General features: G+C 36.0%; 1 protein-coding gene across 1 annotated transcript in view; it reads right to left on the bottom strand.

The window, feature by feature from the left end:
* Positions 1-25865, bottom strand: part of ARID2 (AT-rich interaction domain 2) — a 93644-nt gene that overhangs the window by 13475 nt on the left and 54304 nt on the right. The window contains exons 5-16 of the mRNA XM_009095036.4: positions 24958-25176; positions 21965-22032; positions 17106-17172; positions 16769-17019; positions 15632-15728; positions 15342-15551; positions 14816-14983; positions 13783-13858; positions 11458-11592; positions 10811-11010; positions 7606-10439; positions 91-239 (exon numbers count right to left, since the gene is read on the bottom strand). Coding sequence (XP_009093284.2) covers positions 91-239; positions 7606-10439; positions 10811-11010; positions 11458-11592; positions 13783-13858; positions 14816-14983; positions 15342-15551; positions 15632-15728; positions 16769-17019; positions 17106-17172; positions 21965-22032; positions 24958-25176 — 4474 coding nt within the window. The remainder of the gene's footprint in view (positions 1-90; positions 240-7605; positions 10440-10810; positions 11011-11457; positions 11593-13782; positions 13859-14815; positions 14984-15341; positions 15552-15631; positions 15729-16768; positions 17020-17105; positions 17173-21964; positions 22033-24957; positions 25177-25865) is intronic.

Genomic DNA, 25865 nt, shown 5'->3' with positions numbered 1-25865 from the left:
GGAAACAGAATGGATGGAACTTGTAGAATCACCTTCTATATACAAGCATCTGTTACATATGAGTAAAAGGTAAATAAAGGAGCCATTTACTTTTTACAAGATTGCCACAAACACATGAAGTTCTGTCCAGGTTTTTTCATGTGCTCTGCATGTTGACTTGCTGCAGTGTATGAAGGTGGCTGCAAATTCATCTGCTGGCCCTGTACTTGAACTGTTGGTATCGATGTTGCAGGTGTGCTCTGTAGAAGAAGTTAAAACAATTTTAAACAGGGAACATTTCTATACTTGACATACAGTTTAATGCTTGTTGAAAGACTTTTTGTTTTACATCTTAATCCACCACAAGTGTTCAATTTAAAATACTCTGAACAAGCATTAGTAAGACACAGTAACACAAGGGACATAAAACTTTGCACTGTAGTACTGATGTAGAACTTCCTAATATTTAAATAATAAACCTCATGCCCAAATTCAAATACATAATTATGTCTTCAAAGAAATTTCTTAAGGGCACTAGTGGGGCAAAGGTTAACATTATTTTTCAAACATTTTGTTGTTATTTAAGAAAAGAAAAAAAACTCATGCAAACTCAAGGCATTGCAGTATCATCAGCACAGGGAATAGCACCACGTGCTCAGAATGCTTGATGATGATGCTGTACAACTTGTACACAACAAAAACAGAAACAGTTCAGAAAGCAAAATTACTTTCCCCTTGCCCCCCTGCAATATAACAAAGCACTTAACACTCAAGTAAAATTAGCTTTCAAATTACCTACAAATATATAAACCCAAACTAATTTTATTTATTTTTCTGAATAATAGATATTGAATGTGGAACTTTCCATTTAAAAACACTGTCTGTGTCAGAATATTGTTTCTCTTCTTTTTTTTCCTGGAAGGCTCTGGTCAGCAAGAAGTTTGTAAGAAGGATGACAGCAGAAAAATTAAGCTTTTGAATATTATTTAGAGATGAAGACCTAACATCCTTTTCTTCCCCACTGTTTGAAAACAAATTCACATTCTAAAGAGATCAAACAAAATTACTTCCAAGTCTGTGTAAGAATATTATAAGCACAATGGTGCACAATGGTGCTGAGTAGCTTTAGACTTTCACTACAAAGAAACCAATTTCTAACATTTCATTTTTATAATGACTTACATTTTCTTCCTGCTGATCTCTGTTGGCATTGTGGACAGCAGTCACACATGGTAGTGAGTTAATAATTATCACAGATTATACTACATGTTAGTATACTGCTATACTAACATGACCCAAGGGACAGCAAAAAAGCCTGATCAAAAGCAAAACACATCCCATATCCAAACAATAAAACATGGTAAAAATAAGGAAAAACTCTGCAAAACTCCTGAGTACAGTACAACTACTTATGATGCCTGTGATCCATACCTATATATGAAAAGTTGTAAGAAAGGACTTGAGCCCATTAGTCATAACTACAAACTATTCTCAACTCAGCAATGATTTTCACCTAAGGACCTTTAAGCTATTTCACAGAACAGGTAGTGAGTCCTTCACAAGATATCTTTGAACAAAAGGTAAATGTAAGTGGAGTCTTTTAATATCAATGTCCCCTTTAAAATGCATTTTTAAAATGAAGCTGCAAGTAAAAAAAAGGAGTGTCAGCAGTACAGCTTGTTGTGCAACCTTCACTTGGCATCCCAGTATCAACACATTCTGATGATCTTTTATGTGACTTTTTATCCCTCTAGAACTTCTGTCTCATTTAATGTGCTGAAGAGAAAATGAGCTTACTGAATGAATTCAGTATTTCGTTTAATTCTCATAATTCAATGTGTGGTTCATGTATTATTTACTCCATTCAAAGCCAACCCTGCAATTAATCTGGAATTATGAATTTTCTCAAGGGTTTCTCTGGCAAGCTCTCCTAGTGGTATTCAAAGGTTTTAATATAATCTCATTGAAAAATTGTTTATTTTACTGAGATATACAACACAAAATGTTGCATGCTGGAAATGAAAGGGCTCAGAAAGAGAAACAAATTTTCAGGACAAAAAGTTATCATTCAGTGTCCCCTCCCATTTTTTCCCATTTTTTTTCCTCTGAGAAAAAAAGCTAATAAATTGAAAACAAACATGTAAAATAGCTGCTGTTGTTTAAAATTCTTCTTACTGCTCTGCTGTGGACTAGTTTCACTCAAACTTGGTGGACACAACTTCCATGTATTTTTTTAAGACAAATCCATTGCTTGCCTATCAGCTTTTTTGATTATATTTTAAAATCAACATGTAAAGCAAAGTTACATTTGCTCCTAGCATTTTTTATTTTATTTTAGAAATGAAACTTTTACAGTCAAACATCACAAAGCTTTCCTCTCTTCTTTAAAGAGATCAGAAAGATTAATAAAGACCAATGCTAATTTTTGGTTTCATTTTCCCTCTTTTGTCATGTATTAGTTTAGTAATGCATGACACATGGAATATCACTAAAATTAGGTATAGCCTTTGTTTTTCAGAAATTAAACTCCTTTTTCTCACAGAAATATACCTAGAAACACTTGCTAGGTGCTACCTACTTTACAGTGCTCATATGCAATGATTATGTTAATGCACTTATTTCTTTAAACGATGACAGACATTAACTTTTCCCTAATTAAGTCTAAGAAAAGTAACATCGTAAAGTCTTTCCTTGGGGCATAAAGATTCCAGAAAATTTCCTCCTCTAGTAAAAACATTTAATGAATCCAGGTTTCCCAAGAAAACAAATGCCCAGTACTCCACTACATTTGTAAGTGCTTCACAACACCCTTTTATAATCAAATTAAATCTCTCCATGATACAATTTGCAACTGCAACTACTTAGCCCTTTTCTCACAGGATCTTAGGACTGAAAAGTATCTCTAGAACAGCATCATCTGTCTCAGTAGGGTTTACACTCGGTATACAAATACAAACAATTAATGCCTGTACAGTCTACTTACAGAGCAGATACTAGAGCCTACTTTTAATAAGCAGGTAGAGATTTTATATCTTGACTGGGCTGACTTTAGAGGTATTAGAGAGAGGGAGGAAATTCAGCCTGGTCGTGACAGCAGAAGGTTCTTAGTTATACTCCTGGTTAACTAGAATGGACTGTTTACTAAGATGTTTATTTAATTTTATGCACAAGAGCTCCTATATTTGGGCACAGAAGCTCCCTGTGTGGTAGGAAAAACAAACCCTATGAGCTGAAGCCAAATGTGGCCTCCACTTATATTTGACAGAACTAATGATGCTTCTCCCTTTATGCATGAACAGATAACTATTTTATCATGACACCTGCACATTCTATTTAAAAGGCCTGCTATGCCACCACCAAGAGGACACTGTGCATGCCAGTGTGTTGGGGATTCTGTTGATATGTAGAGTCATATGCAGTTTAAAACCATTAAGCTGCATTTTCTTCTGCATCACTAATACGAGCACAGCCACTATAAATAAACGTAATTTAAAAAGAAACAGTTAATAATTAGGAAAAGTACTTTTAAAGTATAACAGGATTTACAGCTTGCTACAAAATTTTGTTTAGCTTATTCACGCTAATGAACACATCTATAAAAACACATGAGCTGAAAACAAATGGAACAGAATTTGAGTGTGAGAAAGGGATCAAGTGGATAAGTAGGCACCAAAATAAATGTTCTTTTCTTGTTAGATTACTGAGAAGTTTATGTCTCCTTGCAACAGTGTGCTTCACAACTGAAGGGCAATAAAATCAAACAGATTCTGTATTTCACTACTTCCAGCTGAGAAACTCATTTGCTCTGTGGCTAGGAATGAATTACACCTCCTGGAGCTACACACCTGCTTTGTGGTGTATGGTAGTTCTCAGCTTTCCAATCAACAGAGAGCAAGAGCAAACAGCCAAGGCCACACAAATTTTGCCACCTAAATTTCAACACAAGCATGTTTCAAGTGGGCAGCCTTAAGAGAAATGGGCATTGTTTGTGAGGGAATGACAGTGATGAGCAAGAAAGTCATTATTTTAAAAGCCAGATGAGGCAACTTAAATCAGATACGCTCAATTCTAAGAACCTGGCGTGATATCAGAGCATTCCTTTAAAACACACACCAACTGGGACAAACCAACATGGTTATGTTCAAACAGATGTTTTGGAGGTGTCTGAAGAGGAATAAGAAAATGTGGCAAAGAAAACCATACAGATAGGTAATTGCTCATTTCTTCTCCAACCGCCAGTCTAGCACAATGCCTCAGGAAAGCAATGAACCATGAACAGAGAACACCAAAATGAAAGGAAGCCAAAAAAATACAGTACCAGCTCTGTCTCCTCTCAAGAGTACATTTCATGAGCTTACAAAATATAGATGGAGGTATAAGAACAAAATTGCAACACTCTGTGTATCATGTGTACCTATTCTGACATAATTAATAGCTCCCCTTTTTATCATAATGCAAAATATGGAAAGAAATTTTTAAATACATACAGTTATTTCTCAACAAGCTTTGCTGAGGTATACAATTAATAGGGAATAATCTCAGATTATATACACAAGAATATACAAAGAAACCTTTGTCTAACTGGATTTCAATGGCAGTAGCTTGGGCTATCCCATAAACAGACAGTATACAATTTTAACAGGCCAATTAAATTAACATTCTTCCCCAAGCACACTGTATCATCCTATTTCAAACTACTTTTCATACAAGGAAACAAATTTCTAACTTCTACATTCCCTTAAGGATTATTTAATGCTTTCTTGCTTTCCTTAGTTTTCAGATTGTTGTTCCCCTCCTGCCTTATGTGGTCATCCTTCCTTATTTTCAAGCATCTTCCCCTTCTCCTCTCTGTAGTTCATAACAGCTAATCCTACAGCAGTTGCATAACCAATACTCTCCTTCCTTTTCTGCCCCCTGAACCTCATTTTCCAGTCTTCCTGTTTGGTTTTACTTTATTACAATTTTTTTTCTTCTCTCCCTTTCACACTTCTCTGAAATACAAGCTGTTTGCTAACAAGCAAACAGGAAATCACACACTAAAAGCTTCAGCAGCTGTGTAATTTTGCCATAGCTAAAATCACTTTATTCTCTGTTTTTCTCCAATGGATTGTATTTCTAATAAATTTCACAATGTTTGCAGTAAAAACCATGCTCTCCCTTTTTCTTCTGCAAAACAGCCAATATATACTTAGGTACTCCAGAGAGGATAAAACAATGCAGATGCTCAAGTGAAAAAAGCGTTCCTCAGCTGCTGCCTTTCAAAGAAGTCAGGGACAAGGAAGCTGCTTATCAGATGAGGAAGACTCAAAATATGAGGGAGAAAATAGAAAATAACACAAGGCCTAATCTTAAATGAAGTCATCACTAAAATTCAAACCAAGTTAATGAGACTTTGGCTACATTTCTGGATATGTAAAAATACTCCTAAAAGCAGACTTAATATTGGAAATACTTAGCATCTTCTTTTCCAGAAAAACAATGGCTACTGCAGCTGCTCAGCAGCTTTAGAGAAAGAAAAAGATCTGGCCAGGGTGATTTTGGTAGAGTTTATAATCCAACATGGTTATTTTAAAGAAGTGGTAAAGATCTCTGCGAATCCTAAGCCAAACTACGATGATAACTATATATGAACAGAGTACTCTAAAATGGGCTTGATTCTAAGTCCGTACTTGCAATATTATGACAGACATGACTCATAAATATACAAACATATGGCTAAGGCAGATAGTTAATGAATAAAGTTCTCACCAAGTTCAAAACTAATTAACTCATTTCTCCCCTATTTCTTTAATTTTGAAAAAAGGGCATCCTACAGATAGCAGAACGAGCAAGCTTTCAGGCAGGGAGACATTAAACCAAGTTTTTCTGAGCTGCAAATTTCTACCTAATGGCAAACCCAGCAGGCAGTATTTCTGTTTGTAGAAGTAATGAAAACTGTAGTAACTATTAATTATACTGATACTGGGGGTAGTGTAAAGACGAAACTATCAGCGCAGATTTTTTTTTTAATCCTCTCCCTCTAGTATCATGATATACATTATCAAAATCAAATGAGATAGTTAAATGTATTACTCCCTTCTTAAAATCTGCTCATATAGTAGCTGCTTGAGATACAACTGCAAATTCTTTTCAGGTACATATTGAGGGAATAAATAAACCTATTCCATTCAAGAGACAGCCACACCATTTTATACTTCAGCCAAATCCTTAGCAAAGCTATAACAGAAATTCAAACTGTCTAATAAAGACACTCAGTGTAAAAAGCAAGGCATAGCTCATATATCTGCACTATAAGAAATCTAGCATGCTGTCCCTATGCTGCTAACAGATACTATTAATTTTTATCAATTTTTTTCTATTAAGAACAAATAAAGATAAATAACATATCAGAAAAGTACAGATCTCCTTCCAACAAAACCCAAACAAAAATTTAGGAGTGAGTTCAAAAGCATTCAAATACATTTTAAGAATTAACTTTGTGTACTGTCACAGATAGAAGCAAAAAATAAAGAAAGTAAAAAAGGAAAAAACTTGTTAACTGTGATTTTTGACAACTAGAAAAGTCAAAAGAATTTTCAAAAGCAACTTAACTTGCCACAGAAAATGAAGTAGCACTGACCACTAACTTGTCACATTTAGGGTTCTAGGTCTGTGTAAGCCCATCATGTCAATGCCGTCTAATTTGTCAAAAGCAAACAAACCCCCAACCAAAAAAAAAAAAAAAAAAAAATCCAAGGTCAAAATGTACTAACATACACCACTCAGGACTTCCTCTCTCAGGTCTGTCAGAACTTGTAACTGCCAGACCTACCATTCTATTCCCTTTGCTCCTACTCAGGTTAGGAATGGGTTTTTTGGAGAGCGACTTTCTATGTGTAAAACTAAAATAAATTCTAGGGAATTAAATAATCTCTGACATGATTATTTTACTTATTAATACTCCTGATGTCCGCACCTCATTTCTAGTAAAGTGTTAGGGAGTAACCACTTTCAAAAGGTTCAACAAATTCAATCAAGGGACAAAAAAGCCCAACAAACCCTCACCAAAGCTTGGCAAACAGAGAAAAAAACCCTCAAAACAATGCTTGTTTTATTGATAAACGTTGTGAATATTTCATAATGAATAAATGCAAATATTTAAACAAATTTATAAAATAGTGCTTTGTCCTAACTGTAGTGAACCCACAAAGCAAGATCTTGAAGACCAAATGCAACATACAGCCATCCAAATGCAGGTGTGTTTTTTTCCCAAAAAACACGTTCACCCCTCTGAAACGACCGAGAACAAAACACAGAACAACACTGACACTTTTACAAGACCATCCAGCATATCATTGTTGTTTTCAGAACAGCTCATCCTTCAAGGAAGAAAATAGTGAGCAGAAGTTCTTTCCTCACTGCGCATTATCAAGCTACAAATTCTGAATTCCACTGTTGTCACTGACACTGAAAAAATATGTAAACTGTTAAAACTTTAGTCTGCGGAAGAACAGAAAGTATCCTTTTCTGAATATCTGAAATACTATGCAAGAGATATTGACCAAGCTCACATTTTCAGTCATGTTATTTCACAGTATTAGTCAGAATCACAGTCAGAACAAACATAAAAAGAACACTGCAACATACCTGTGTGACCATGCTTTGTATATACGTGGTTGGATGCTGCTGCTTTTGTTGAACAGCACTTTCTATTGCTACTTTCGCTACAGTGCTTGGATCCGCTCCAGCTGGCACAGCAACCATAGTTGCACTGCAACCAGCATTGTTGGGGTCACTGATTGTAACAATTCTAACTCCTACTTTATTTGGAATTCCTGGAACAGTTTCCCTGTCATTATCCTCTGCTGGCCTCTTTGCAGTTTTGCATTCTGCTGTGCCATTAGTAGACCGAACTTCGGAGGACAGGGTAGACTGGGACACTCTAGGTCCTGAGTGTGGAACTGCTATGATTTGATGCCCCTGTATAACAGAGGCTGTAGATTGTGGTGAGACAACTACACTTGGGCGTTGCTGAGGCACATCTGAATTCAAACTTGAAGCTAGAGGTCCATTAGGTAAATCAGTGTTGGTACCACTAAGTTGCTGGGTTAACAGTTTTGCAGCCTCCTGTGTACCACTTACAACAGGTGAACTACTCAAAGTTAATACAGGCCCATTAGAAATTCTTTCCCCTTGATCACCTTTGGCAGTATCTTGCTGCGTGGCATCCAAATTCCCTTGTTGTTCCACTGAAGATATCTCACCATTTCCTACATGATTGGAAGTTTTGTGATTTGGAATGTTTTTGCTCAAATGAGAACAATCTCCTTTATCAAAATCACAGATTCCATTAACTAGGGGCTTCTTCAAATCACTTTTAATTTCCTGTGTGTCCATTTGTTCAAAGTTCTGTTTTCCAGGAGCTCCGTTCTCACCCATTTCTAATGATGGCCCATTACTGACTTGTGAGCACTGATTGGCCTCATTCTGTGTTTTCCCTGAGTTAGAAGGAGGTAGACTGGAGTCACTATACTTTCTCCCATTTAAAAGACTTCCCACCTGCATTTCATTTTCTTTTGCATCCCCATTGCTGGTGTTTGCAGCTCCTCTTCGGCAGGAAGGATTCTCCATAACTTCAATTTTACGTTCATGAATGTGTAAACCTGTTGCTTCCTTTGCTTCTTCCTCCTTTTGGCAAATTATTTTATCACCTTTGAATGGGGGAGCAGCAGTACACGGTGATTGTCCAGCTGAAGGTGCTTGAGTAGCTGGAAGGGTTTGCATCTGTAGCCCAACTCCTGTCTGCGCTCCACTCACTGAAATTCCTGCTGGAGCAATTATCTGAGTTGCATTTCCCTGACTCACAGTTGCAGTAGCAAAACTCGTATTTGGCACAACTGTTATCGTAACCTGGTTGCCAGTAGTCCCTTGGAAAATAGTTGCTGGGCTGTTTGAGATCAACTGGCCTGGCAATATCTGTAAATTAGAAATGGGTACTGTTTGCACTGCCCCTTGGGGCGGGATTGCACCCGGGACCAGCTGAACATTTTGCTGTCCAACTAGCAGCTGCTGAGCTGGAGACTGTCCTTGAACTCCAAAACCTGGTGTTTGGTTATTGGCCATCTGATAAACCACCTGAGGGCTAGGAGCTCTTGCATTGTTAGGTGGAGTAATCTGTGGAGCTGGGAGTATAAGCTTCCCCCCTGGAGTTGAGGGGCCTCTTTTTGGAAGAAGCAGTTGTTTTATCAGGCTAGACTCACCAGAGTTGGGCTGGCCAACTCCCGTATTAGCTTGCTGTGACTGAACTTGCATTTGCATCGATTGTTGTACCTGTACCTGCTGCTGTGATGATGCTGGTGAATGTTGCTGCTGCTGCTGCCTCTTTACAGAAAGCATCTGACTAACAGTAGGAGGGGGTCCTTGTGACTGAGGAGTGGTAGATGAAGATGACATAACTGTAGGGACTTGATTATTTGTAACTGGACCAGGGGATGGTGAAGATGATGGAGTAATGCTCGGCTGTCCAGCCAACTGGACAGTTTGGCCAGCAGGAATAGAAGCTGGGTTAGCAAGCACAATTTGATGAATGGCTGGTGCATATGTCTGACCTTGCTGAGCTGGCTGGCTTACTATCACTACGCTTTGCTGGGATGGTGGTGGAGGCTGCTGCTGCGGCTGCTGCCCCACAGCAGGTGGACCTTGCTGAGACGGCAGAGGCTTTGGTGCAATATTCTGAAACCCTACTCTGGATGTCGGTGGGTTCTGAACACCTGCAATTGTAACTACCTGCCCAGCTGCTACTTGGAAATTTTGAACTGTGGTGGCAGAAACGATGTTAGATGCAGAGGTTGTGACATACTGCTGTGGTGCTATGATGACTGTATCTTGCTGCTGGTTACCCGCAGAGGACTGCTGAGATGATGTCTGCCCAGGTTGTGATGATGTGCTGATTAGCTGTTGACCCTGTGAAACTGCTGAACTGCATGCTGGTAGGTTTTGTACTCTGCCAAATATATGACCCTGAGGTACAGCTTGCTGAATTACCGTAACAGGAGTGCCTGAAGGTATCTGTCCTGGTACCACTGCGTGCAGTGGGGACTGTTGTTGAATTACAGGTTGGTGGTGAAGCATCTGAGAACTCACAACTGTAACAGATGGCTGCTGGCCTGCGGTGCTGTGATTTTGATTAGAAGCTCCTCCTACTGCAATAGGAACAGGAACTGCAGACTGAGGAACAGAGCTCTGGATTACTGCAGCCTTCACTACTTCACAGGATATTGGACCTTTATTCTGTATAACAGTCATTGGAGCATTTTGTTGTGTATGAATAGAAGGATTTTGTGGAATTCTAGAAACAGTCTGTGCCACAGTGTGAACACCTTGAATTGGAAAAGACATCTGTGTTGCTGTCAAAGTTGAAGACTGGTTAATAGGAGTCCTCTGATAGTGATTTCCTACACTTGGTAGCCCATGCGGGATTCCTGTTGAAATAAACACAGTAAAAGTTTGGAAGCAGAGATTACTTCAAACACATTAACTAACAAATTTTTAAAAATCCAAGATCTGAAACTGCAATTCTGCATGAAGCAGTTTGTTTTTTCATCTCTACAGAGTCTGAATTAATGATGCAGCAACAATTGCTTGACTGCTGACTGGAAAGCTTATGGGTTACATGTCAAAGACTAGAAGGGCATGCAAGGAAATACTGCAACACTATTCCAAACATTACTGAATAAACTCAAAACATGTGGCCTCAACTTCTAACACTTTCAAGCTATGTTCAAAACCTTCTGGCTTTTCTTATGGTTTCAGGATCAATGCAAAATACTTTATACATAATTAAGTTAAAAACCTGCTGGCAAAGGAGACGAAGACACATCAGGAATTGAATCAACCCGGACAACTGGGGTAGACGAAGTTGGTGGCTGCTGATAGTACATCTGAATGGGAAGTGGTATAGCTCTCCTCTTCACTCCTACCACATGTATATGTGCTTGACCATTGTTACTTGGATCTTCTACTCTCTTCACTGTATGATTTGGAAAGACAGTTCTGCCAAACACAAGATAAATCCATGTTAATAAACACAGTAACTCAACTCTCACAATGTTTTTGTTTTACCTAACAGCTCTTGTGTGCAGAGTAATAGAAGGAATGCCTACATCTCTACAACAAAGCAGGATTTTCCAATAGCATGTGAGTGTTGATTGAGACTAGCAGGTCCTCCAGATGGCCGAGATGTCATAGAACCTAAGTGAAAATCCCAAATTACGAAAAACTACTTCAGAAAGAATTAGAAGGACTAGAGGCAGAAAAGGAACCGGTTCAAAATTCTTGAAATAAAATGAAATGCAAGTGAACAAACTCTTGTTTCAATTAAAATTCCAAAAGTGGGTGTCTTTCAACCCAGTAGATCTTTTCTCAAAGAACTTTAAAACTACCGGTTAGTTTTGAGAACATACAACTGTTTCTTTATAGCTGCATAAAGTCTTGTCTTACCGCAGGCATTTATAAAATCCAGTTGATGTTAGGATTCCACCTCGAGCTAATTTACTACAAGTAGAGAGGTATTCAGAGTACATTTCTGCTCGAGAGACTGAGCAATCAAGGTTCACTTCAAAATGGGCATTCAACCTGAGGATGAAAAAATAAACTATGAAGCAAAATACAGAGAGAGTATTTTTAAAGGGGTTGTTGAAACACTTCAGTTTGTATCACAGACAGTTTTGAGATCTGCCAACAACACGGAAAATGGCATTTTAGTATCTTGTTTTGTCAGATGCCTCTTCCACATTTTCTCACTGCTTATGAATTAACACACTGGACCCCTAACACCTAGGGTCAGTTTTACAGGCCATATCTTATTTTCATACTTATATACGTATTATTTATTATTTATGCAAAACTGTCTCTACCTATGCCTTTTTTATTTTATATTCTGCAAAAACAAATGAGAATGCATGGTTTCTTGGCATCTTCTCCCTACAGCTCTATTCTGATTCCTTAATGATGCTTCTTTCACAAAAGATTAGCTGAAAGCTAAGTAATTCTTCATCACACATTTTTATTGTAAGTCAATGTTTGTTGAACATCTAATATTCACTTAGCAGTAAAAAGTATTTATATCTCCTACAGACTCTACACAAGTCCACAGACCATCTAACCTCACAGGAAGCTGTGAGAAAAGGAAACATCTTCTATCAGTTTAATTTTATTTCCCTTAGATCCACTACTCCAACCCAGAGACAAAGGAATTGTTCAGCCCCAGCAGCAAACAGAGGCAAGTAACAACTCACACTCAGTGCTCAAATATTGGCATGAAAATAAAAGAAATATTTTAGTTGTCAGCATTTATTACATGGTGCTATCACTCTGTAAAACTACACTGCGTTCTTCTTTGTAGAGCCCTATACTCCAAATGTAACTAGATAAAAAGCCTATGATTACATTCTTTAAATTGTGTTCTCTTATAAAGAGTAAGTACCATTTCTCCTGCAGTTGTTAGAATTTTATTATTACAAAAACAGAGATTACATTATAGTAACAGAAAGTTTATGCATTAATTAAATTTGGCATATTGGACAAGTGACTGTCCAGTTGGATATGTCATATTAGGCTGATACACTAACACTGGTACCAGCAAACTGGAGCTGTTCAAGACTTAAAATTGCGAAATGTGATCTGCGATCACTACTTTACTGTCACTGCATTTACACCTCCTACTGAATCTAAGCTGGCTAGTAATATATCCAGGAAGGGCAGCTTAAATACCTTGTCTTTTTGCTGCTTTCAAGAGATAGTACCTAAATTCTACTGCCATGATTTACTGGTTTTTCCATTTCTCTAAGTAGGAAGTAACGACTAAAGCATACCATGAAAAGGTAGATTAATCTAAGTTTGCTAATGTGATCTGTAGAGAAAGTCCAGTTCCAGGCATCCCTGTTTAAATGCCTAAATGTTAAATTTCTCAATCTTGCAGCAGTTAATTATTATGGTTAATAATACTTTGCAGTGTGCAAAGAGAACCATGGTAACATCAGCTGACCACAAAAAGGTATTTCCCCCCATACAGCCAAAGCTCTGCTGGAAGTGTAACTTCATGATAACCTAAAACACTAAGCTTTGTGTATTCCATCCACTTTATCTGGAAGGTGCTTGTCTCCCCAGTATGACAAAAGATAACTTAAGAGCTGTGAAGGAGCAGAGGTGAAAGGCCCATCAGGAACCAATTAATACAAATACTTGAAATACTTGATTTATGTAAGATAAAGAGCTCAGAAAGATCACCCACAGTCTACTACATGAGAACCACAGGAGAGACAGTTTCTCTCTAAATATCTGACAATAATACTAGTTAAAAGCAAGAGAATATGAATGGAAAAGACTTTGATCTTCTTTAACTTGAGGTTCACGATTATGTAAGAGTTCTGCAGGGCCTTATCTTCATAATTTGATAGTTACTTTTATATTGATTCAGTAATAAAGCAACACATTACCAGATAAAAATACCTGTGAAACAGGTAACACTGTGTGACAATTAAAAAAATAAACTAAATCAAGATCAATTAAAAATCAAATCAAATTCTGTCCTAAGAGAGAAAACAACTAACTCCATGAATCAACAGGCAAAGACTGAATAGTCTGGTTCAGTTTTTGCTTTCAGACTTTTTATAGCAATGACAGAATGGATTTCGTTTACACTTTTCAGAAAAATTAGCGTAACAGTAAAGAGAAGCAAACTGGAAAATTCTGTGACATGTGAATTCAGTATTTTTCTGCGTTTTTCTTTGTCATTAATGTGTTTGAACAGAACTATACACTTACCATTGACATGCAAATTTCTCGCTGTCTATTTCTACTATTCCTGGAGGTGGAGCAACATGTGGTGCTGTCCTAGAGGCTGTAGAGAATGTGGGGAAGAAAAAAAACCAAAACTTGCTGAAATGTTTTTTGTCCTCCTGAAGGAAGTACTTCATGACATCCACTGGCACAGTTTCTCCTATGCTTGTCAGTAAGGATGTATCCAGCCAAGGCAAGTCACAAACGTGCCCACAGCAAACTACAGAGCTGCACTACAGTCTACCAAAGGGAAGCAGGGCTTGCCAGGGCCAGGGCTATCGCTAAAGTGCAATCACGAGGAGTGCACCTAGTGAACAGCTGCTTCCAGATTCATGATCGTGATCTCAGTACTTTATAGTACTGAGCCTGATTTTAAAGTGGCACAATACTCCACCAAAACAGGCACAAATACACAGCAATTATTTTTCCAGTTCTTAAATGGATGCAAATATGATGCAAAGGATCTTGTGACAATGTCACATCAGTTTGTCCTATTCACTCTTGTTCACCCCCTCAGTTACATTCTCTTTCAGCCATTTTTTGCTCTGGTATCTACACCATTCCAAAACCAGCACACTTAGACATGCCAACCAGTGTCTGCTCCAATGGCTCTTTCTCACTAACTTCCCAAGAACAGTTACAGTTTGGTTCACGTAACAAGAAACTGTTTAGAACCTTCAAGACTGAGTTTATCTCATCTCATCTCTGCAATTCTACCAAATACTTAATGTTACTGCCCAATAATACCCAGTGTAAAACATAATATAAAATGGACCTCTAATTCTCTGAAAATTGGGGCAATAATCTAGAAGAGATACTGGTTTCACAACAGTTTTGGCTAACATAGCTTTGGCTAACACTGTACTTTCTTCATATTAGAGTGTTTGAAAAAGATACACATGTTATGCACAATGTTACACTTATTTATGTAAACTAATCAGAAATCTAGAGAAGATAAAAATCATAGATCACATGGGAAATTTTATAGAACGGTGTGTTCTCTTGCAGTGAAACTCACCTGGGACACCTGCTGCATGGGCCTGTGAAGAACCATGATCCATTACCTGTGGTCTGACATCGAGTATTCCTTGCTGGCTAACACACTGATGTTCAATGAGCTTTACAGCAGTAAGAGCATCAGGTCCAAACATCTGGATGTCCATAGAAACCAGACATACTAATGTATCTAAAGTATTGAATGCAAAACCAACAATGATATTAGGACAAGACAAATGCTGCTGGAACATACTGCTTTGCTTTAAAACTGCCATGTGCTGAAAGGAAACAAGTCTTTGCCTGCTTCTGTAGGCTTTTTTGGGTTTTTTTAAAATACATTTTGTGGCATTAAAAAAAACCACTTCAGAATTTCTAGCATCATCAATTCCTTGAGGACACAATGAATTGATTTAATAAATTCCATCCTCATGATGTGTGCTCTCACACACACACAAGCAAGCCACATTTTGAAGAATATGTCATGGTCAGTGGTTAAGTCTTTTTTCTTTCATAAGCGAGAGAAGTAATAGATTTTGCTTCTCCCTTACCTATGCTCTTCTCTACTTTAGCAATCTTTGAGCAGGCCACTTCTCCCATTTCTGTGAGCATGTATAGCACCTCAAGTGCTGAGATTACAAGCAGCACATCTGGTAGTGTGAGATGACATATGATCTCTTTATAGGACTCTTGATCCACATATTCACAAATTAAGACACCATTATCTTCAGCCTTACAAAGATTTGCCAAGATTTCCATGCCTGAAGAACAAATACAAAATAGTTGTAAAAAGCAATAATTGCAATTCTGATACAACAATAAGAGTAGCTAGAGATCTTACCTCTCATTTTTAAAAATCTATCCCTTGACATGAGGCATTTCGTGACAGTGTGGAACATTAGATGAGTAGTTTTGAAATCAACGGGATCCAAAAGAAGCTGAGGAGAAAGAAAAAAATTACTACACTATCCACATAGTGCTAATGGCTCAAATACTTAAATTTGCTTATTAAAATATAAGGCTCAGAAGGGTTTAAGTGCAGCACACATAAATTACACTCGTGTTCATATAAACTGAATCATGTGAGCTTTTAATTGTATCTAGCATTTTGAGGCCTCTCCTCCTTTTCTGCTCTGAAGCAGCAATCTAATTTACACTTTCCAGTGCTCAGAATAAAGAAAATAACTTTATTCTCAGGCAGTCAACAGTATACACAAACAGATTCTAATATCCAACAAAGACCAGAACTTGAGTAACAAAAAGTACTCCTACCCAAATGCTATCCCAGTCATTCATCTTGTTTCTACTTCTGCTTCTCAACTAGAGATCTCGGACATAAGTAATATTCTTTCTCACTCAAAAGAAGTTTGGTACATGGCAAATGAAAGCCACCATCTTTTTTTTTCAATATTTAATAGTGGACCAAAACTTCCAGTCTTATTCTCTGCTAGTACCCATTTTACTTAAATTCATATGCTAAATTTTAAAATACAAGGACTATCTGAATATACTTCCTATAAAATCCATATAAATTCTAGCAGCATACCCAGTAGCATATGACTGGTTTACACAAAGTACAGTATACAGGGCATAAAATCTTCTACAACCCTCTTTCCTAAATACACTGTTTTGAAGTCATGACTAAAAGTTATAAAGTAAAGAAGCAAGCATACAGACTACAGAACTTAACAAATTCCTTCTTCTCTCTGGGAAACTAAACAGAAAATTATTCAATATGAGTATTGTCTTATCTCCCTACATCATCAGTCTTCATCATGCAATTCTACTTAAGCAAATGGACACATACAGTCGTATTTTAGTTTTGGCTCTGAACACTTGTTTTCAAAATGCTAATTACAAATTCAGAGAAAAATTTATTCCTTTCTCCATCCAGTGATTAAAAAAAAAAAGATAATTTCATTGAAACTACTGCTTTTACCAATTTATATGTGAATTGTTCTGTTTGAAAGCACATTACCTCTGCTGCAATATTTCCCAGTGTGTCAAGCCCCAACTGCCGTAGAGAAATAAAGTGACTGTGAGCAGAGAGTAGCAGGAACCGAAGACAAGTACGATTAGCTGCCAGAAGTTTAACATTTCCCTCTTCAAAAGAAAGATTTCGTAAAATCACTGCTATCTGAAGTACCCGCTGCCCTTCAATATCATTAATGCCCAATTTGCGAGGTGGATGAAATAAGGATTCCCAAATCCATTCTTCTGATGGAATATCTATGAAGTAAATAAATATATATTAGTCCTTCCTTTGCTTGATTTACCAACATGCATGTAAATTAAGATTAGTCAAGATGTCTCACCTTGAGATTTGCTTCTGTCAGAAATTAGATCACGAACTTCAATATCCTCAACAATATCCTTCCAAAACTGAAGAAAGAATTAAAAATACTTAATTTCTAGGGGCTATTTCTTAAAATCTTAATTACTTCTACTTCTATTATGTTAAAATATTGAAATAATTAAAAAATAATTGTTCTTTAAAATTTCCTAGTACCTTGATTCATCTGATAGTAACAGAAGTGATGATATGCAAGACGTTCAGTACTTTACATAAAGAAATTCTTCCCTTCAAGCACTGGAAGTATGCAGTCACAGTCAACCAACACTACCAGAGAAGTGCTTTGCTGAAGCACATACTGCAACTATGGGGCAGTTTCCTACACATCATTAGAAATACAGCAATTCCAAATGGAGGAAAAGTACAGCTCATCCTCCTTCATCCCCTACAAATGGTGATGACCTAAGGCAGAATAAGGTGACTCCTTCCACTCTCAGCAGATCTTAATACTCCTGCAAGAAGTTGCTATTTGGAAAGACTTTTTAAAGCTGCTGCTGTGTTTCCTACTTCATCATAACACAATAAAAAGAGAGAAACAACCACCACCACCACAAAAAACCTTTATAAATATAACCAAAGCAGAACACTTCAGCAGACTGGAATTCAAACTACTTTAGAAATTTATGGCCTGGTCTGTAAATAGTTGTTCTGTTGCTAGTTCTGTTGAAATTCAAGAATTAATCAAGGAATTAAGGTTTGCAAGATAATAAAAATACATAGTGTACGTATAATAATATAAAGATATATAATGATATATGCATTCTAATGTGTATATCTGAATAAAGATATAAACCTTCCTTTGACTAATAAAAATTTGTACATTTCTTTGACTCACTAATGAAATACCATTCCTCTTTTGATTATAATCACAGAATAAAACCACCAATAAATCTGGATAAAAAGGGGAGGATGGGAAGTACAACCAGCTGAACAGCAGGAGAAATTTTGCTATGCAAATGTAATTACTAAATTACAGCATTCCTACCAAGCTTGACACTACTATTTTCTTGAAAAATACAATACTACAGATTTTCTAAATTGGAAGGAAAAGAATTTTATTTTCACTGCAATGTTGCTAAATGGCGTCCAAGTACTGTTTAGTAAAGAGGATTTACTTGCACAGAAAGGATTATTACCTCATTTTAGCAAAGACAAAAACAGCTAGAAAAAAGTCTTAACTTCTTACTGTTTGTGACAAACAGATTTTTCTAATTAATACTGAAGCTTTCACCAAGAGCCACAGAAGATGAAGGTATGCAGGCAAAATTCTGTTACAAGGGAACAGGTGTAATATGGCAATTTTTTTTTCCCCAAAGGAAGAGCAAAAATGGAAAGAAATAATGAAGCTTTCTGGGCATTCATTTGAAAAACACACAGCACAAAGGCAACAAAAAATCAGTTCAGCATCCCAAGCAGTTACTTATTCCCTACTACGAAGGATAGCTGCAATCTTATACTATGTATTAATAGAAATAAAAAAGACAGTGTAAAGGTAACAGTCTTTATCATAGTTATTTCTATACATATATTTAAATAATAGACTAGAAAGATGGTAATAGAAACAAAGCTAAAACCTGGAAGCAACCAAATAGGGCTTCGTGACATCCAGATGCTAAGAGATAATGAACAAAGTTAAAGAACTTAATTCACATTCACAGTCTGATCACTGTCACTACCCAAGTTCCTCTGGAAAAAATGCAAAGGATTATACAGAATTCACTGCAAATAAGATCAACCACATGACTGTTCATAAAAGCAATGGAGATTTGAGTCCATAAAACAAAATGTACCAATGGTATGATGCCTTATTGTTAAAAAAAAATATTAGAGCAACTGGAGTCAAGTCAGCTTGACAGATTACTCTGAGAGACAGGAAAAGTGATGTTTCAAAACTATTTCAGGTATTTAAGTGCATAAGGATGTCTGTGCAATATCTGAGAAAGATTCAGAGGATAAATGCACAGTAAATGAAAAAAATTTTATATTTATAGAAAGAAGTTAGGCAACAAAATTAAAAATATCACAAAATAAAGAAGAAAATCAGCGAAGTAAGGCACAAGAACCGCATGTATGTGGATTTTGGAACTCTACAGGTAGGGGAGGCCTCAAGTAGTCCAAGAACAGGGAATGCAAATAATTTGACTGAAGTAAACAGAATGAACAGTGCCTGAAGAAAAGTAATGCAACTTTCCATATACTACACATCAGACACTGAGTAGCTGCTGGAGATATGAACGAAATAGCTGGAAAAACAGCTAAATCTATCAGATTATAAACATACTATATAAACAAATCACTCCTGAAAGTGAACTATACTCACAAGTGAACCTTGGTAACATGAGGATATTCAAAGCTAAGTGAAACAGTCAAAAATGGGAAAGTTTCCAGAGTAGAGGAATAAACATCTGAGCAGGATGCCATCAGAGCTTGGGGACAGGGACAACAAAACAAAAAGGAGAGATACAAGATGAATGGCTAAATGCCAGGTGTTCCAATCCTTAAGTAAGGACACGCAGTCATTCCAGCTAACTAGACGTTTAAGCTTATCGGGAACACGAGGAAAAATCAAGAGAGGAGAATGTGAAAAATTAAAATAGCTGTAAGAGACAACAGCAGGTTCAATTTAAATAATACTCCAATTTGGACAATTAATGGAACAGATTTACTGCCTAGTAAAAACATTTGATTCAGTTTAGAAGTAAGTTATGTAAAAAGGGAGAAGATAAGTCCTGCTGCAGTTAAGATAATGAAAAATATAAATTTTTCAAACAGTCTTATATAATGCAGTAAGGACTGAGGGGGAAGGGAAAGAAAAAAGAAAAGAAAGGTAATTCATTCCCTTGAAGTTTAGTATAAAGAAACACATTGCTTTTCATCTTCACCTTCAACTGACAGAGCAGTGATACTGGAGGACACAACTAGCACCAAAATGAGCAAACAAAAAAATGGAGATTTTTAAAAAAAAAAACCCTATAATATGAATGGCAAAAGGACTAATTTAACTTACTTAATAGCTGTTCTTTTTTCTTAAAACTGCAAAAGCACACTTAAAAAAACCCAAAAACAAAACCAGACACAACCTCTGTGCTGACAACCAAATATCCCTCTCCTACGTCAGGAAGCTCTCATGCTTCCCCCAACTTCTGTTTTGACATAGTCACAGCTGCAGTACAAAATAAATTACTTCCAGTAGTAAGGTCAAACAAATGCTTGCAGTGAGATGCTCTGAAAAAATCTGAATTCCTGGCATTAGAGATACATTTTCATCTGATGTTAAGTTTTTCACATGCGTTCTGAGTATTTCTGCCATGCTGCCAGCAGTATTTCCCTACAGAATGGTACTGTACACATTGTAATGTCCAAAAATAGATCTTGGAGAGCATCCAAGTTTTTTATTAGTAAACCTTATTGCAGTTACAGTGGTTTTACTTAAAACTTTGTTAGAACATTTATAAGAACCACCTGCCCCTGTAACAATTACTTAAATTTACATAATTAATATGTAATACATTAGAATACTGTATAATTTCAGATGTTTACAGATCTAGACATGGTCCTTGTTGCTGCTCTAGATCACAACAGTCTGTGACAGCTTTGTGGGAAGTCAAAACAGAAGTGCAGAGTGCTTAAAAAACACCCAACCAACCAAACTAACCAACCAACTAACTAACCCACACCCTATAGTACTTTGGGACATACTTTTTCAGTGTAAAAGGGAAATTTTAAATATTATGAAAGATTAATTTTTACACTTAAGTTTGGCACATTTGTATCACATTTTCAAGTCCATATACTCACAATATATGAGAGCTTAGCTTTCTTGGTTTTAAGTTTACTTAGGAAATTTTGATTAGGCAATCTTTACACTGGTATTTCAACAATAATTATCAATTAACTAAAACTACTATGGAACACTTGTTCTCAAACTGAGTTACATAAAAATAAAACAGAAGATAAATGAAGACAGCTCCCAACAAATACTGTTCTGTAATACAGGCAAGATATTTCAGCATATAAAACAATTACGGAATTGAGCAGAAATCTGCCTTTATGAGGAACTCTGAAGATTACCTCTTCACATTTTCATTTAATAAAAGCATAAGATATCCAAATATATTTTAATCTAGCTTTCTTCTATTTTAGCCACATAAATAGTCACCTGTAATTCAATTCAAAGAAATCCTGTATCATAGTAAATATGCTGAAATATCAGATCTCTCATCTATAATGCATGCTCTTATTCACCTAAAAAAGTTCATCTAGAATAAATAACCATTTGGACAAAGAAACTTTAGTTCTATTTTACTTCATTTCACTGCTTGTACAGTAGCTCATGCCCTCTAGTGGAAAGATTAAAAAAGCTGTGTAAAAATAGTTTAACTCAAACAAACCATCAACATTGCTAATCTATTAAAGTATTTCTCATAGCTTCTTATGCTGCGATGTTAATTTTTATAATTCAGAATCTTTCTTTTCTGATCATCACAGTTCAAAACAAAAACCAACAGAGCACTGTTGCCTCTTGGTAAATATGCTGCCCAACATCCCTTTTCTTCACACACATTACTTTCCTTATAAAAAGAAACATAGAAACCTTTGTTCATTTGCCTATACCTATTTTTTCTTAATACACTTCTTCCTACTTATCCCAAAATTTTAAGACAACTGTGTCATAGTGTCCTATTATATTTAAATCAAAGGAATGAAGTTGAGAGTAATTTTAAGTACATATGCTAGTGTATCTTAGAATTTTCAGTATTTTTAAAGGATTTGATACCCACCATATGCAATACAAGATTATTTTAGTATTTTTTGAATTACCTTAACAAAATCTCTATCAGTTTTCTCCTTCCACTCTTCTCCAAATACAGCAGAAAACGATCCTAAAGCTATAAGCACAAAAAGTATAATTTAGTAAAATTTTTTAAAATGAACATTTTTTATTAATCCACAAACTAAATAAAGATTCAAGAACACTATAGATGCTTCCAGTGTTTCCTTTTGATCTTAAAAAATACTGCACAAACCAGCTGAAATGTCAGTTGTCATTTAATTAACAGCTATTGCAATTTTACAGTGTAAATTGAAAGTAAGCAGTTCATAAGGAAAGGGCTAGTTTGTAAATCCTGTAAAAAAAGAAAAACCTTTTCCAGGAGGAAAACTTTTCCAGGGGAAACTTTTCCAGAGGTCTTTTCCAAGAGTCAAGATGACTGGTCTGTTTTCACCCTCACATCAAGAACTGTCTTCCATGTGCACTGTGTAAGCACAAACACTATGTAGTAATTAAACAAATTTCCACTCATGTTTTCTAAAAAACAGTAGTAAGATTTTGACAGCATTCAATTCAAACTCAGTATTTAACCAATACCAGTAATAGATTTTCTTGGCTGTTTGAGCCACTACCACAGCTTTTGTAATCATCACTCCTTGAAAGCAGCTAAGACTCAGTCAATCTGATTCAAATGCTGAGTCAATCTATAAATAAACTCTGTCTTGCAATAGTTCTGTAATGAACTAATAACACATTTCAGTTAAACATTTTGGTTCCCGTTTTCCTATTCTGTAGAAAATGCTACAAATCTCAATTCCAAGACCACATCAGCCTTCAATTCACAGAATCCAAAGCAAGGCCTTATGCAGTTCTCCAAGCTGAATATACTATGTAACCCTCAAGCCCCTGGGGTTGCCCCATGACCTGCAATCCAACTGTCATCTTGAAGTTTAGGAGGGGACTGGAGGGAAGTTGATGACACATTTTACCTAAAAAACACTATAAATAATAAAAACTATAAAACCTTAATTATAGACAAGAAAAATCTAAAACCTGTATTAAATGAGGTTAATCAGCTATTTTTATGCCACCTGAAATTACTGTGGTAGTATTTTCATAATGCCTAAATTTACTAACAACAGAACTCATTTATTTCAGCATGAAACCTGGCAGATTTACCTTTATTATGTATACTATTATACCATGTAAGTATTTCAAATTGAAGTTTCATGCTTCAAAAACCCCTGCTGTTTCTTTCCCCCATTCGTCCCAATTAGTCCTCCTAATGCTGCTAGGACATTTCCCTGGATTTATCCAGAAGAAGACATAATCATGTAATATAAAAATAAAGTTTTTCTCAGGGAATGAAAACAGTGAGTTCATTACATGCTCATCATTCCTCTCAGCTTTACCTCAAATATTTTTCAAAAAACACTAAACAGACAAGTTATGGAATAAACCTGTTCTTCTAGTTAAGAACTCCAAAAAACACTGTCTGCTCCTACAACATCAAAAAAAAAAAAAAAAAGGCTTAAATAGCAATACAAAACTCAATTAAATTATTTGCAAGTTCCTAAATCAACAAAAGTTTTATCAAAAGAACAGGGAAGCGATGGTAACTTCAAAAATCTAGAGAGCAAGCATTCTGGAATCATATGGAGGACTAAGTTTTCCTTTTGCTTCCTTTCAGATATTTTCCTTTGGAAGTTCTTGTGCCTGGACTAGATGCCAACACTAAATGACCAAGTTCTAACCATATCTGAAGAACACTGAAAAATGTACAAATTCTTCAGGAAATTTGTATAAAAAGCAAGAGAGAAGCTGGAGGACACTAATGCCATACTGGGGGGAAAAGAGGAAAGCTACCAATCATTATGTAAAAATGCCAATTATTAAAAAAAACCCAACTAAACCATATATAATAGCTAACACTAGTTCTTTCCCAGAATTTTAAGAGAAACTCCTTGACATACCACACTATGTTTGTGCTTACACATGCAGAGTAGATTGCTACTCAAACAGATATGATCGTCTATATTATCAGACCTAATTATGCTTGGCTGAAAAGGCTCATTTGAGCAATTTTTTTTGGAGGTAATTTCTGAATTGCAGTATGAAAAAAACCAACCAACAACCAACCAACCAAAAAAACTCCACAAAACTAAAAAACCCAACAAAACCAACCGACCACCAACAAAAACCAAACCAAACTCCCCAAATAAACAAATAATCAAACACGAACATCAAAGAACAAAACAAAACATAAAAAACAAACCAAACTATAAAAACGCAGCACGTAAACCCGGTAAATACTTCCTCCTCACCACCCCAAGATAAAAGCTATGCTGTTATGACTTTACAATGGTTTAGGTTAACTTATGTTTTGCTCCTCTCTTGACAGAAAGCCATTAACAAGGAATTATTAGACATGGAGGCATTTTTTTCACACTGAAAAAAATCTGAAGAATTTATTTGACATACTCTAGTATTTTGAAGGAATCAAGTCTCATTTGAAACTTATGCGCTAACATATTAAGTAATTCTGAAAATCAGATTAAGACTTTTCTCCCTTGAGTTTTACAACCTGAATTTCACTGCAGTTAAATGTGTAGTGAAGTATCAGGACAAAAATGTTACCAAGTCATTGTTTTCAGACTACCTTTTATTAAATTTTAAATCTGCAATGCCACTGAAAAAGAATTATGGAAAGTCAGCATGATCCTACAAATTCAAAAGGAAACAGTAATACACTACAAGGAGATGGAAATCCAACGCTGTAAATTTAGCATCCTGAACAACTGAACTTCACTATCAAAAAACTAATTCTTACATTTCACTAACCTGTTAAATAAATTTTTAATATTACCTAACTTAAGAGGTATTTGTAACATTTGATAAAACCTGTAATCATGGACAAGGTAAAGAGAAAAACTAGATATATTACCACGAAGTAAGTTATTAACATTTTAATGATCATGAGTTGTAAAAGATGCTACAACAGGTATGGACGCTTTCTGTTGCAAAAATATTGTTGTATACTTACTGTCATCAAACACCCCAGCATTTGCAAGCAGTAAAGTGATGATTTTAGGATCCTTTTCAAGCTGCATAACATGCTTGCTTTCATTTGAAAGAAGAGTACACACATTAATTGCAAAGTCCACTTCATTTGGGAGTCCAGATAACAGTGAAAGCACCAACTTATTATAGTCATTTGGTGAGTTTAAGTCCATAGACAGCCCATAGCTTTGACGAAGATAATCTAAATTAAAAAAAAAAAAAAAAAAACAAACAACACAATCAACATTTTCACAGCTACACTCATTAATCTTGAAATGATATATTAAGCAATACTACTGTAAGTAAGATTTTGGAAAAAGTTTGCTCATAAATTATTGCTGTTTTTAACAAGTTGTCACAGTATTCAAACTATTTTTTGTCTGGCCAAAATGTGGAACCCGTTCCACTTTGCTGTGTACCTTTCTAGTAACATATTAATTCCTCTGCCACCTCCAGAAGGTAACAATGCATCACGTTCCTCCAAAGAAAAGCTTACAAAACAGAAGCTATAATTAAAGCAGAATGGAATTGTAATACAATTTGAAGTAAATTTCTACACAACAAATTACACGTCCATTCCACAAAGCCCACCAGCTTCTGATTTAAAGCTTAACTAACTGTAGGCTCAATTGAGGTATTTGACTCAATGGAGAAATTAAGAGATTGAAAGAAACACCCTGCAAATTTTCAAGGTAATTTTTTTCAAGACAAGTAACTACACAACTCTACTAATTAGCAAGGATAATATTTGTAAAGAGGAGAAATAGCTTATGGATTTTAATATTTGTTTTGTTCTGGTTCACAGTGGAAAGGTTTTTGCATGTATTAAACTAATCATTTGAGTGTCCTACAGATTTGATGGTTTTAATAATACTCCAAATTTATCTATGC

Source organism: Serinus canaria, chromosome 1A (assembly GCF_022539315.1).
Source record: "Serinus canaria isolate serCan28SL12 chromosome 1A, serCan2020, whole genome shotgun sequence".
NCBI lineage: Eukaryota > Metazoa > Chordata > Aves > Passeriformes > Fringillidae > Serinus > Serinus canaria.
This window is presented reverse-complemented; position numbering and strand designations above follow the sequence as displayed.